Source organism: Eleutherodactylus coqui, chromosome 4 (assembly GCF_035609145.1).
Source record: "Eleutherodactylus coqui strain aEleCoq1 chromosome 4, aEleCoq1.hap1, whole genome shotgun sequence".
In the NCBI taxonomy this organism is placed as follows: domain Eukaryota; kingdom Metazoa; phylum Chordata; class Amphibia; order Anura; family Eleutherodactylidae; genus Eleutherodactylus; species Eleutherodactylus coqui.
In genome coordinates this window covers 62,989,202-63,003,195 of record NC_089840.1, presented here as the reverse complement: position 1 = coordinate 63,003,195, position 13,994 = coordinate 62,989,202, and the positions used below count along the sequence as shown (strand labels likewise).

At 41.5% G+C, this 13,994-nt stretch overlaps 1 protein-coding gene across 2 annotated transcripts in view; it reads left to right on the top strand.

The window, feature by feature from the left end:
- Positions 1 to 13,994, top strand: part of GIT1 (GIT ArfGAP 1) — a 129,635-nt gene that overhangs the window by 55,885 nt on the left and 59,756 nt on the right. For both annotated transcript variants that reach the window (XM_066599584.1, XM_066599583.1), the window contains exons 3-7: positions 7,697 to 7,809; positions 8,565 to 8,670; positions 10,634 to 10,720; positions 11,719 to 11,849; positions 13,199 to 13,293. In XM_066599584.1, coding sequence (XP_066455681.1) covers positions 7,697 to 7,809; positions 8,565 to 8,670; positions 10,634 to 10,720; positions 11,719 to 11,849; positions 13,199 to 13,293 — 532 coding nt within the window. The remainder of the gene's footprint in view (positions 1 to 7,696; positions 7,810 to 8,564; positions 8,671 to 10,633; positions 10,721 to 11,718; positions 11,850 to 13,198; positions 13,294 to 13,994) is intronic.

The following is a 13,994-nucleotide window of genomic DNA, read 5'->3' as shown; positions in this document are numbered from 1 at the left end:
ATTTTTTAATATAGTTTTCATTGACTTTTTTTCCGTTTTTAGTTTTATTGGGGGTAAAAAGCTTAAATTTTTTTGTTTTTTTAACATTTATAGTTAGTTGTTTTTTTTTTAAATTAGCATGTTTATGCTAAAATAACGGGTTCCCAATTTTGTTTCAGACATTTCAATATATATGTATGGTTTTGGATTACGGGGTGCATACAGCAACTGTTTTGGTTGGCGTTTGCTTTGGGTTATTTTCTTTTATATGTATATATGTTATTCTGTAATTTTAGTTTTATTTATGTGATTTATTATTTTTATTTATTTATTTATTTTTTTTACTATCTAGGTCCCCCATGACGTCATATAAGACCTCTATGGGAAATTTGTTTGCTTTTATTACACACTTTTCCACTGTAGCTGGGGGTATCCATAGGTGGCGTAGCTGCAGGGAAAACATCCCCCTGTAGTGACAAGTCACTAACAGAGCTAATCAGGATCTGCTAGGACCATGTAGCTCTACTGTGCCAGGGGATCCCAGCAGTCATGTGACCACCGGCATAGTGCTCATTGAGTGCTGTGAACTGAAGAAAGGAGGAGGCAGAAGGAGTTAAACACTTTTCCTTTCTCCGGGTTCTCACTGCCCACAACCTCCTGCTTCTAACTTATTGCAGGAGCAGAGGCTTTAACCCCTTGAGTGGTGGGTTTCTCACCACCCTGTCTTGCCCACCAGGGCAGGTTTTTTAAATGGTCTAATCATTTAATTTCAACTAATTTTGCAGTTGCGTTCCAAGAGCCATAACTTTTTTTTCATTTTTCCATTGACCAGGCCATATGAGAGCTTGTTTTTTGCGGGACAAGTTGTACTTTTTGATGCCATCATTTTTGGGTATATATAATGTATTGCATAACATTTGTAAAAAAAATTTGTAGGGAGATTGGGGGGAAAAAAGAAATTCTGCCATTTGTTTTTTGAATGTCATTTTTTACGGCGTTCAGCGTGCAGAATAAATAGTGTCAGTACGATTCCGGCGATACAAAGTTTATACAGTTTTTTGTTTTGCTATTTCTGTACATTTAAAACCTTTTTTTTCCTTAAAAGTTTGCTTTTGTGTCGCCACATTCCAGGAGCCGTAAACCCAGCCGATATACAGTCGTCTGAATGCACCCTAAAAAAAAAAAAAAAAAAATAAAATTGTAAAAGTTTAAATCACCCTCTATAATAAAAAAAAATCTAACTCGTAAAAGAAAAATACAGATTTGGTATCGCCGCGTCTGGAAAAGTCCGATCTATCAAAGTAGTGCATTATTTATTCCGCACGGTGAATGTAGTCCAAAAAAAAAATTAGGTACGCCACAAATGCACTATTTCAGTCACCCTGTCTCCCAGGAAAAAATGCAATAAAAAGCGATCAAAAAGTTGTATGCGTTCCAAATTAGCACTAACGTAAACTACAGTACATCTGGCAAAAAATGAGCCCTCGCTCAAGTACGTTGACAGAAAAATAAAGTTATTGCATGAAGATGCAGCAGAAAATAATTTAAAAAAATGAAATGCCTTTAAAAAAATACAAGTACTAGAGCAAAAAAAAAAACTATACAAGCTTGGTATCGTAGTAATCCTAATGACCTGTAGAATAAAGTTATCATGTCATTTTTGTTGCAGTTTGTGCGCTGTAGAAACAAAACGCACTGAAAGCTGGCAAAATGTAGGGTTTCTTGGTTTTTTTTTTTCCTTTTACTCCACTAAGAAATTTGTAAAAGTTTTTCAGTACATTATATGGTACTTTAAATAGCACCTTCGAAAAATACAACTCGTCCCGCAAAAAACAAGCCCTCATACAGCGACGTCGATGAATAAATTAAGGGTTTACGATTTTTCTTTAAAAAAGAAAGAGCCATGTCATTAAGGGATTAAATGTACTAACTTCCTTCTCTGGGTCATTACGACTCAGGGATACCACATGTGTAATTTTGTTTTTAATTTTTTAAAAAGTAAAGGGAGAAAAGTGTTTTTTTATTTTTTTTTTACTTTTTTAACTTTTTATTTTTTCTTTTTGTCCCTTTAGGGGACTTTCACAGAGACCCATCAGGACCCGCTGATCACATTCCAGGGGTCCGATGGTGACAGCCCTTTACATGCTACAGTCGCATAGACCGCAGCATTTAAAGGGTTAACACAGCAGAGATCGGAGGTTCTCTCCATTCTGTGCTGTGTAAGAGCTGGTGCCCGGCTATCCTCTGACAGAGGGAGCCCCCTCCCTCTGTCAGCCCTTTACATGCTGCAGTGGCATAGACTGCGGCATGCAAAGGGTGAACACAGCAGAGATCAGGGGTTTTCTCCATTCTCTGCTGTGTAAGAGCTGGTGCCTGGCTATCCTCTGACAGCCAAGCACCAGCTCTCCCTGCCACAGAGACCATTGGCTGGCTTCTGACAAGCCGATGGTCTCTATGGCAACCTATAAACAAAGCAGTGCAGGACTTTGAAAATAGAAGCAGGAGATTGACAAACAGAAGCCAGAAGATATTGCTGATCTGCAGGCAAAGTCCTGCACTGCTCTGTGTGGGTCTGTGCAGGCCGAGCACACTGCCATAGCTTCTGAAGTCCTGGCCCGTGGCTAGTAGCACAGATGACCAGGCTTGATTGGAAGTTGCTTAGATCTCTCAATTTCTCCCATTCTAATGTGGATTCACATAAATTGACCCACAGAAAATCTGTTCAGTTGACTTTATGCTGCATTCCAAGGTCCCGACTCTAATTTCCACTCAGGGAAGCTTCAATCATGAAAGGACAAGTGTCTGTAATATAGTGCCATTCATTGTATGTTAATTAACATTTAGTATAGAAGTCTATCATACTTATTGTTAAACACTTTTCTGAAATGACAAGCAACACTGATAAATAAGTGGCTGTCACACTGACTGTGCAAAAGTCAACAGTGTTGACAAGTGTTAAGTTCCTATTATGTCATTCTGACCCTGCCAGTGATATAGTCCTAGTAGACTTCTGACTGTTGCCATATGTCAGTAATGCTCTGACATCTCCGTGCCAATTATTTCATGTTTTGTTTTTTTTTGGTGTTGATGCTACACATTATTACAATGATTCTATTCTAAAGCGCTTGAGTATCTGGCATTACATAATGCCTAATGACGTCTAAACAGGAAACTGAAAAAGTTTGGGGACACAAAAACTTACCATTCTTGAGCTCTTTTTTTCACTTTATAGTTTTGATTTAATAGGGTCAGAACTTAGTCCATTTCATATGACTTAAATTATATGATTATAGATACTTGGGGTATATTCGGATGTGCCAAATATGTAGGTTTTTTTTTACTTTGAACTTCACCCTTTGCATTGCTGTTTTGCCAGTCCATACACCACAAATGCAACTCTATGCAATAAGACGTCCGACTACAGTTTTTTTGTTGTTTTTTTTTGAAAAGTGGCGTAGATGGCAGAAACCGACGGAGACATCTGACATTTTTCAGTTTGTACAGTGTGTTGCTAGTGGTGGTGCATGCATATGATGCAGCAGATGGAGTAACCAAAGTTTACAATATTTATTGATAAACAGAGAAATAGAGATGAACAATAATGGTATACCAGAGTAAGGCCGCCTGCAGACGAGCGGGTTGGATCCGGCAGCGAGAATTCTCGCCGCGGGACCCGACCCGAGAGCCTGCAGGGACGAGCGCGTACTCTCCCGCGCCTGGCGGCCCCAGCTCTTTCATGTGCGTGCCCCGCACAAAAATAGGACCTGTCGCGGTTTGTTTGCCGCGCGAGATTTCGCGCGGCCTAACCGCGGCCGTCTGCATAGGAGTGCGTACTGTAATGCACTCCTATCCAAACTTTCAGTGGCGGAAATCCCGCCGCGGGATTTCCGCCCGTGTGCAGGTGGCCTAATTGTTACACAATGTGCTTAGAATCACCTGTCGCTAAGTAGATTCTAAGGAGAATACTTTGCACAATAGGAAATACTTCTAGCAGAATAATATTAATAGCACTTGACTATTATCAGCACCGATTCACATAATGTCCAGTTATTGAATATATTGCACAGCGACACAGCTTTCCCTAGGGGCTTTACACTCCATACAGTCTCTTATGTATAATGTCCCTTTAAATTACATAGTTCATAACCCGGGTTCAGGCATCAAAAACTTGTACGATATTGTTGTCCACAGTATGGGCCCCATCTCCTATAGCAAGCCTGCTAGCATACTGTCTTTAACCTTTCCTTGGTGTGCACGCCTATTGCCTAGGCTAGCCTCACTTACAATATGACACGTGGAAGTACTCCCTTCAACTGACCCAGGCTAGTCCTCGGTCAAGAGCTCTCCTCCACCACGATTTCTGTAGATCCTTGATGTTGGTTTGGAGACACAACGCTGGCGCTCTCAGCTCCAGACACCATTTAATCGCCGGTCTGTCTTTTCTCAGTTGCTCTAGCAACTTCCAACGCACTCTGCTCAGCACTATCTCTCCACTGTGACTCCTCACAAAAAAGTCCCCTTATAACCAAAGCTCCAGTCTCTTGAAAGTTCCTACTGGGCATGCTCATTTCCAATGTGCCTAAAGTTGGCACATATTTCTGCACATGCGGTGATTTTTGTGAACATTTTGGCGCAAGTCACAGTCCATCTTTATGGCAACATTTTAACCCTTTAGCCCTTTACATGTGCCCATAAATTACACCAGAACTGGGACATGTCGCTGTATTAAATTCAGCCCTTTTGTTACTGCAGTACAAGCTAGATGTTAATGTAGTACTACCTATAGTAGTACCATATGGCAGTAGAAGCACAAAAGTGGAATGGTCACTAATGGGTATAACTGCGGATACCTACTAACAACCTACTGTACAACGCTGTTAAGGTCAACACCTGAACGACCAAGAAGTGTTTGTTTCTCACTAGTCCATTTTAGGCATAAAAATTGTTGGTTTGGTCACTTCTCATTCCGTTTAAACACTTTTTCGAACGATACTGAATGATTCTTGAATGCGTCGACTATGAAACTGCCTGTCTAAACAGGCTGCACTAGAGCGAACGAGGTAGCGGTGACATCCCCTGGTCATGCAAACGAGAATCGGCTTGTCTAAAAGAAGCCAAAGGGGAACCTTCACACTAGTGAGAAATTCACACGATTTTCTTGCAATGCAAGAGTGAGTGAAGACCCATGATAATGAAACCAATGATATTCACTCCTGCGATGCTGCGTGAAAACAAATCGCAGCATCTCGTTTTTGTTTTTTTTTGCGATATCGCCCATTCTCTTTAATGGGCCCAGTGGCAGCAGCGCCGGCCCCATTGAAATCAATGGGAGAACATTGCAATCCTCTGCTGCGGCTGTGATGGCTGCACCAGTGGATTCCTTCAGCCCCGCAGGAAACTCCTCGCATCCAGTGGTTTTTAGAAGGATTGCGAGGGCGATATCTGGCAATGAACCACAGCCCAATATCGCCTTTGTTATTGTGAAGCAGACCCTAAGTCTTTTCCTTCTAATCACCAACTTCTGAGCTTTGTAGTACTCCATTTGTCCAACACCATCTGATGGTTCCGAGTTCACACATTGCGCACTATTGCAACAGATGAGCCTCGTCTGTTTAATCTATCACACCTTAGATACCCCTTAGTATAGAACGCGCTTCTTTAGACTTGAAATGCAAAGCTCTAAGACGTTCCAGCTGAGAGCGAGACGCTGTTCACCAGATGTTAGTATAGTCTCTCTTCAGGGACGCATATATTCATGGCTGTATATTATTTATGTATACATCTGCAGTCCAAGAACAGCTTAATGTATCCGTGTGCCGGGGTGTGCGGAGTACGGAACGTGAATGTGTCAGGTAGATAGAAAACATAACCAGATGCCCAGAGCCGATGGAGAGTTATAGTGACTGTATGGAAAATGGGGAGCCTGATGCTTCCTCCTTGTCCTCCACTAATTCCAGGGGCGGCATTAGTAATAGTTGGCAGCCAAAAGTATCTGGAAGTCAGAAAGATTGACTTGTTTTGTATTAAAGGTGTCTGTGATTTAAAGCCTAGAATTAAAGTGTCTCTCCAGTCCTGGGGGAAAAAATTGTCCAGGGGCCAAAGGAAAAAAGCTATATTACCCGACGCCTTCCTCTGTGGCCATACTGCTTGCAGACTTGCTGGTTTCTGGGGCCCCTCTATATTGTTACAAGATGGCGCTCCTGTCATCACTTTATACACCAGTATTTACCAGGCTTTTTCGGCTCGCGGCACACCTCGTCCAAAACCTTTTATCTCACAGCATCGCTGTAAAAAGAAAAATCAAAACTTTTCCTCCATTCTCTCTTTTGTGCTCCCTTTTCCTCGCTCTTTGTTTGCGCTCCCTTTTCCTTGCTCTTTGTTTGCGCTCCCTTTTCCTTGCTCTTTGTTTGCGCTCCCTTTTCCTTGCTCTTTGTTTGCGCTCCCTTTTCCTTGCTCTTTGTTTGCGCTCCCTTTTCCTTGCTCTTTGTTTGCGCTCCCTTTTCCTTGCTCTTTGTTTGCGCTCCCTTTTCCTTGCTCTTTGTTTGCGCTCCCTTTTCCTCGCTCTTTGTTTGCGCTCCCTTTTCCTCGCTCTTTGTTTGCGCTCCCTTTTTCCTCGCTCTTTGTTTGCGCTCCCTTTTTCCTCGCTCTTCGTTTGCGCTCCCTTTTCCTCGCTCTTCGTTTGCGCTCCCTTTTCCTCGCTCTTCGTTTGCGCTCCCTTTTCCTCGCTCTTCGTTTGCGCTCCCTTTTCCTCGCTCTTCGTTTGCGCTCCCTTTTCCTCGCTCTTCGTTTGCGCTCCCTTTTCCTCGCTCTTCGTTTGCGCTCCCTTCTCTCTTTTCCATCCTAAAGGAGGTCACCAGGTTATATAATGCCCCCCCTCCCACCCCCCACCCAACCTTCCCGACAAGACAGGCCAGAGATTTGCTTTGAACATTCGGATTCATCACTAGCATAACGTGGATCATCACAACAAAAAAAACATTTTTTTTTTAAGTCAAGCAATCATCCAGTCGCATGTCATCTTGCGTTGCTCTCCTTGGCTCGCACAAACATTATTCCATATATATCCCCTGCCAATTTACACACAGCAGAGAAAGGGCAAATGTAAGGGAGTTCTTCATGACTGCACAAATACATAGAAAAAACTGTTCAGCACTGCAGGATTGAATCAGTCCTCATATGAATTAAAACGTGCATCTCCTAAAGGGCAGCACTCTGAGACGTAAGGGATAAAAATAGGAATGCTTACATGTTTGAAATCATAGCCAGGATTATATGGCTTGAAACATGTAAGCGTTCTTTTTTTTTTTTTATTTTTTTTTTTTATCCTATGCTTCCAACTGTGTTGCCTTTTAAAAGATACAATAAAACCTATGTTTTATTTATGAGAATGGTAAAAGTCCTGCATGTTGAGTAATTCATGACTACAAGATCAGACTTCACAAAAGCATTATTTGTACTCTGTAACCATGGAGGCACACAGGTGTTCTTAGGCGCTATATGCATAAATGAGATTTTTATTAAGACTATTTACAAAGTTGATTTAGGTTTTATTTTAAGTGCATTAGAAGTATAAAACAAAATGAATGAAGTACTTATTGAAGCTACCATTCACTATTTTACATAAAACTAGATAAAATCACACGTCCTAATTCTTATCAACCTGACCCTTTAACGTCTGCACCCTCCTGATTTTTTTTTTTTTTTGTATTTGTTCTAGATGGTGCACACGTTGGCCAGCAATGGAGCAAATTCCATATGGGAACACTCTCTGTTAGACCCTGCACAGGTGCAGAGTGGCCGACGCAAAGCCAACCCTCAAGACAAGCTTCAGTGAGTATTAAATGCAAATGAAGTGGTAAAACATTTTGTGACGTAAGAGCATAATGGGCGCCAACTGAAGGGAAATGCCTATGGACAAGTGGATTTGAGAGGCTGAGTTTTTTTTTTTTCACTTGCCTATGGTTCAACCAATGCCATAAATTGAAAGTCGTTTGACAAATGACAGACCAGTCTCAATAGGCATATGCCAACTGTTTGCATACTCTGTTGTGACCTCAACATTTAATGCTTCTTCATAGGCCACGTAGCACTCCGAACATTAGCAAAAATTAGTGAAAATGTGAAATCACAAATGTATGGGCCAATTTAGCTGGTTGAGCGGTCACTGACTGTTATCTTCCATGACTCCCTTGGTAATATACCTGTCATTTTGACATGTAAATAGTCATATAAATGACTTCCAGACTCCTATGAAGTGCAAAAACCAAAGCAAAGAAATGGCCGGATTTAGCCTATTAAAGGGGTTGTCCTACTTCTTGCTGTTTTGCTGCAAGAAATTGACAGCTCTGTGAAATGGGAATGGGAAACGGGTGGACCTGTAGTACCAACCCGGGACACTGCTGTAAAACCGCTAGAAGAAGGACAACCCATTTTTTAAGACTTTCTTTCCTTTCCTATGAGAGTTCCTTTAGAGATTTACCACTATTGTTAATCGATGGCCCATCTTTAGTGGAAGTTAAAGCAAACTTAACATGGAGATTTAGAGAAAATACTTGTGACTGAACATCTGTACTTAATCCTTCCAGTCCCACCAAGTCCGAGTTTATTCGTGCCAAGTATCAGATGCTTGCATTTGTGCACAAGTTACCATGTCGTGACGATGATGGAGTGACTGCCAAAGACCTTAGCAAGGTATCGCTATAAGTTTTTTTTTTTTTTTTCTTTTTTTTTCGTTTTTTTTTATATTTCTGATCTAAATATTGCGAGTGGTATATACAAAATACTTTTTTCTTTTTTTCTCCACACCACCATCTTTCTTCTTTATTAAACAGATTAAATGGTGTATTTCCACTTTCTAATTTTTTATTCTCATGTAGACAGTATATTATAATTGTCATCCAATTACCTTTCGATATTTATCATTTTGCTCTTCTAGTTCTTTTCACTCCTAGCCCATATATAAACCTATTTTGGATGCTTTTAATTGAAAATTGCTCTGGAATTGCTGCCTGCATCCTATTTAGCTATGCTGCTGAAGACTGTTGCTAAGGAAAATCCGTCTTCAGCTGCAAAGCTGAATAGTGCTATTGACGACAGTGGACGCTCCTCAGTGTGTGCCTCCACTGGAGCACACTGTTCGGGAATTACAGCTGTATTTCTAGGTTTTGTGGAGCACACTGGCTTATCTGTCTAGAATTACTTTATTTGCCCCTGCAATCTTATCTTGTGTTCTGGCCATCCACCGATGCTGTGAAGAGAAGCCTTCCCCCACCAATTAATTAATGCATAATGTCTCAATATTATGCTCAATGGGCTGAAACTGAGACAAGGTGCATTAGGTACTTTGGTCGGGTACTGCTTTACTTCACAGCACCCACAGCCGGCCAGTACGCTTACATATACCTACATTGCAAAACGTGATCTATTTAATAAGACTTTGAAGATGTACAAAAATCTGAGTTTAAAGTGGTTTTCTAAGACTTTCAAAAAAGTGACTAAGGGCAGGAAAGGGTAAATTAACAAAGTTTGCAGTACTAACTAGTTACATATCCTGGAAGTCCTGTTCTGCTGCTTTTGGTTATTTAACTCCTTCAGTGATCATTTACTGTTCATGTGATCACTGCAGAAAATCACTGGCTTCATTGGTCAGATGTACATGAAAGTAGGATGTACAGAATTATCTTCAGTTGCGTGAAGATACAATATACATAATTTGCATCCTGATTTAAAGGGGTACTCCCATCTCAGCAGGTTATACCCTAATCAAAAGATAAAGGGTAACTTACTGATTGGTGGGGTCCGACCGCTGAGACCCCCAATGATCCAGAGAAATCTCCGTCAGGTCCTGCAATTTTGACAGCGGTGCACTTGAAGTGAATGGGATTGCCAAGCTCTTGAACTCTGTATCTCCGGCAGTTCCCATTGAAGTAAGTTGTGAGTGCGTGCGGCCATCGCTGTCGATATCGTCTTTTGAGCGATATACATTGCGTCTAAATGCATGCACACCGTGCAGTTTTCGTGCACGAGTCGTTCCTCGCTCAATTCTAGTTATCAGCAGTTCAGGCTGTTATCACAGTTTGCAGCACTGATGAGATTCTTACAGCCAGTGTCCCGCTGGTAGTTCACAGCGGGATGCGAGTTGTAAGCACGAAGAACAATATAGCTGTTTGCTTATGCAGAACAGCTGTATTGTTCGCCGAGTGATAGCGACTGTGTCCTGCTCGGCCTGCATAGCTCTTAAGTAGCTACTATAGACTACGCAAGATGACTGCTCAAAACTGTCACTCAAACTATCATTTTGAGCGATCTGTCAGTGTAAATGGGGGCTTAGTTCAGTGCAAGAAAATCCAGGTTCCTCTGTCTTCCAACCATAAATGCTCATTTTATGTTGACTAGTTTGACCTACATATCTGAACTAATTGTTTTTATAATATTCCCTTGTGAAAGCAAATTAGGGTTATGTGCAAAAAAATTGTTGCATGCAATATGATTGTTTTATCTAGATTCCCTTTGCTTTACTTACAAGGTCATAAGTTTAGTAATGTGGTGATGTAAGCCAAGTCAAGAGGATTCCCTGTAGCAGAGGATTGTGCAACTTGGCTGCCCCTGATCTTCTCTGATCTCTTGTATTTTTTTTTTTTTTTGCTGATTTTAGCAACTTCATTCCAGTGTGAGGACTGGGAACCTGGAAACATGCTTACGTCTGCTGTCTCTTGGTGCTCAAGCCAATTTCTTCCACCCGGTAATCACTCCTCTCAACGCTGCTGATATCATATTACTGTGTAATCTGACTGTTGTTTCCTGTGCTTTCTTCACTTTTGCCTTTGTGCTACTTAACCTACATTTTCTTACAAATCAAAGGGTTCATATTCACTTGTGCCATATCTCATGAGTCGCCTATATAACCTTTCACCTAAACTTTTACTATATGTATCTCACCCGCTGTGCCAGAACTCTAAAGTGTACACCATTAAATGACTGATTACAGTTTTGTGCTGGCCTGATAATTTAAAGGTCTGCTTTGATCAGTTCCTTTTTATTAGAAGGGTATCCAAATGAAAAGCTTGACCACAAGGTTTCTCATGGCTGGGAACCCTTAGAGTTCAGCTATGATGTGTGGGGAAACTTGATTTCTGTTACAGCGCCACCACAGGAGATATGAAGTATTACAGAGCCCTTTTAAATCAATGGGCTGTCTTTGGGATGCCCTAGTGTGCCAGATCCTTAACAGCAATAGATGTGCTCATGTTTGCTAATAAACTAGAATGAAGCCTAGAAGGCCAACAAATTATCAAAAGCATGTGAAGGAGAGTGTTAGGCCCATTTACAAGTAGTGGGCATTGTGCACTTTTCATCTAAACGATTTTAAGGCGAACTTAAAATCCATCGTTCAGACACAGAGAGATAAAATGTCTCTCAATAGACTGCACGCTGTTATCTCAATGGGAGCCGGCAGACAACATTGTAACCTGCTGGCAGCTGCAAGGAGAACAATGCAGCTGTGTGCACAGCTGGGCATGTGATTAATCACACGCTGGGCTCTGCAAACAGCTCCTGGAGGCCCTTTAACATGCAAATGAAGATGATAAAGTGTTAATGGCCATTAACACTTTATACAAATAGATCGCAAAATCTTTTCAAACTTTCAGTTGTTTGAAAGATTATCTTTGGGTGTAAATGGGCCTTAAGACTTTTAATTGATCCTCACTGTATATGTGGCAATTGTTTTTGTTTCTGTAGGATAAGGGGAGCACTCCACTACATGTAGCAGCTAAAGCTGGGCAGGTCCTTCAGGCTGAGCTTTTGGTAGTGTATGGAGCTGATCCTGGGGCTCCCGACGTGAATGGAAGAACACCTATTGATTATGGCAGGTAAGGTGATAAAGCACAACTTTTAAAGCTTTTTCTTCTATGTTCAAATTGTATCATCTTGTTTTTATTGCTGTGAAGGAGCCCACAAAAGCACAAGGCTGTGACAACCACTTATGTCGATCACAAAGATGCTATAGTTGTCAGCATTAGTATATTAAATAGTTATTACATTATAATTTTGTAAACTTCAGATTGGTGATACAACTTGTAAATTAACGCCCTTTTGCATGGGCTTAAAGGGATTTTCCACAAAAATACTATTTATGACTTCTCCTTGATGGACCCCAGTTAATCAACTATTGATGATCCATCCTGAGGCTAGGGTATCAGTAGTATTTGCGTGCAAAAGCCCCTTTAAAGATGTTATACCAAGATTTGAGTATTCTCTCCAATCCACAGGATAGGTGATACGTTTGATCGGTTCTGTGCCCATCTCTTCTCTTCACAGCGGACTCCCTGCACCCCTTGTGAAGTGGAGGAGATTGAATGGAGTGGCGGTTGCACATGCACAGTGCCACTCCATTCATCTTCAGTGCTGGAGATAGTTGAGTGCTTGTACTTGCCTATTTACTTCCTCCCCATTGAAATGAATGCAGTGGCATTTAGTATCCACATGATTGCAGGTGGGTGCAAAAAACCCACAGTATGGACAAGAGGAGGTCATGGGACTCCTGTTCTTGGGATCAGTGGAGGTCTCAGCAGTGACACCCCCACTCATCAGAGAAGTCAATCTTGGTACAACCCCTTTAACAAACCTTCATACTTGACCATTGTCCCATGTGAATATACCAGCCATTAGTGAATAAAAAAAGCTCATTTGTCAGCTGATTGGCTCTTTTAGATGGGCATTGGAATTCTTGTTTTGTCGACAAAGTATTGCCTCATGTACATGGGCCATGTCTGGACATTTGGGCTATCCCTTGTCTTCTGTGAAGTCTCTGGTTTAAATGAGTGCTGATCAACTTGTTATAGTCTATTAAAACTGATCGGGGCAGTTGGCCTGCCCATGTGAAAGGACCACATTTTGGGTGGTGTCACCAGTTAAATTCTGGACATGGGGTATGTACAGGATCACACTAGGTATACCTTCTAGTAGAAAGCACATTAGACTAGTAATCTGAGTATTAAACGCGATTGGATCATTACCAGGGACGTTCAGTAAGAGTGCAGAAATGTAGCGGTACAGAACACCGACCCCCTACTGGAACTGAGTTGGTCAATGGCCAAGACTATATATGATTGTGTGACTTATGAGCCCAGTATGTAGCCGTCTTATTTCTAGTGTAAGTTGTGAAGACCATATGTCTGTTTAGTTCATGTTTCTAAGCAGAATATTTCCTGTCTCATAGGCAGGCTGGTCACCATGATCTAGCAGACAGACTGGTGGAGTGTCAATATGAGCTAACAGACAGACTGGCCTTCTACCTCTGTGGCCGAAAACCAGGTGAGTGTCTCTGTAGTAGATGTTAAAAATCCAAAGGTACCACTTATTTTCTTGAACTTTAAAGGCGTTATCTGGGACTTAAATATTGATTACCTATGGTTAAGATAAGCAATCAATATCAGATTAGTGGCTGTCTCATTTCTAGCTCCCTTGCCGTCAACTGATTAAAGAGGCCATGGTGCTCTTTGGCCTGTAACATCACGGTTATTGGTTGCATGGCATTTCTGCAGCTCCTTTCCATTCAAGCGAATGGCTTCGAGCTATACGGTATATGGTGCTGTGCCTGATATACAATGAGGGGTCCACAGCGCTTGAGCTATGGACCATTTAAACAGCTGATTGGTGAGAGTGCCAGGAGTCGGACCCTCACTGTCTGGGGATGGGTCATCACTATTTAAACACTATGTACACCTTTTCACTCTGATTTTAAAGGAAAAAAATGTGTTTTTGGAAGTGAAGTCTTTTTGTAATTGGCTTTAATTGAATTGATTTCCAAGGCAGTGCCGACTGGAGGACTAAAATCTTAGCAAATTCTGTCAGAGTAAACTGATAACTCCTCCCCTAGCCTGCTCCTGTGTTAGGGTGAACTGACTGCCTTTCCACAGCTATTCTAGAGGGCTGTATGACATTGACAGGGGTGGTGGCGGATATGAAAATAGAGAAAGCTACTATTACAGAGGCCTGTAATTCACTCTTATCAG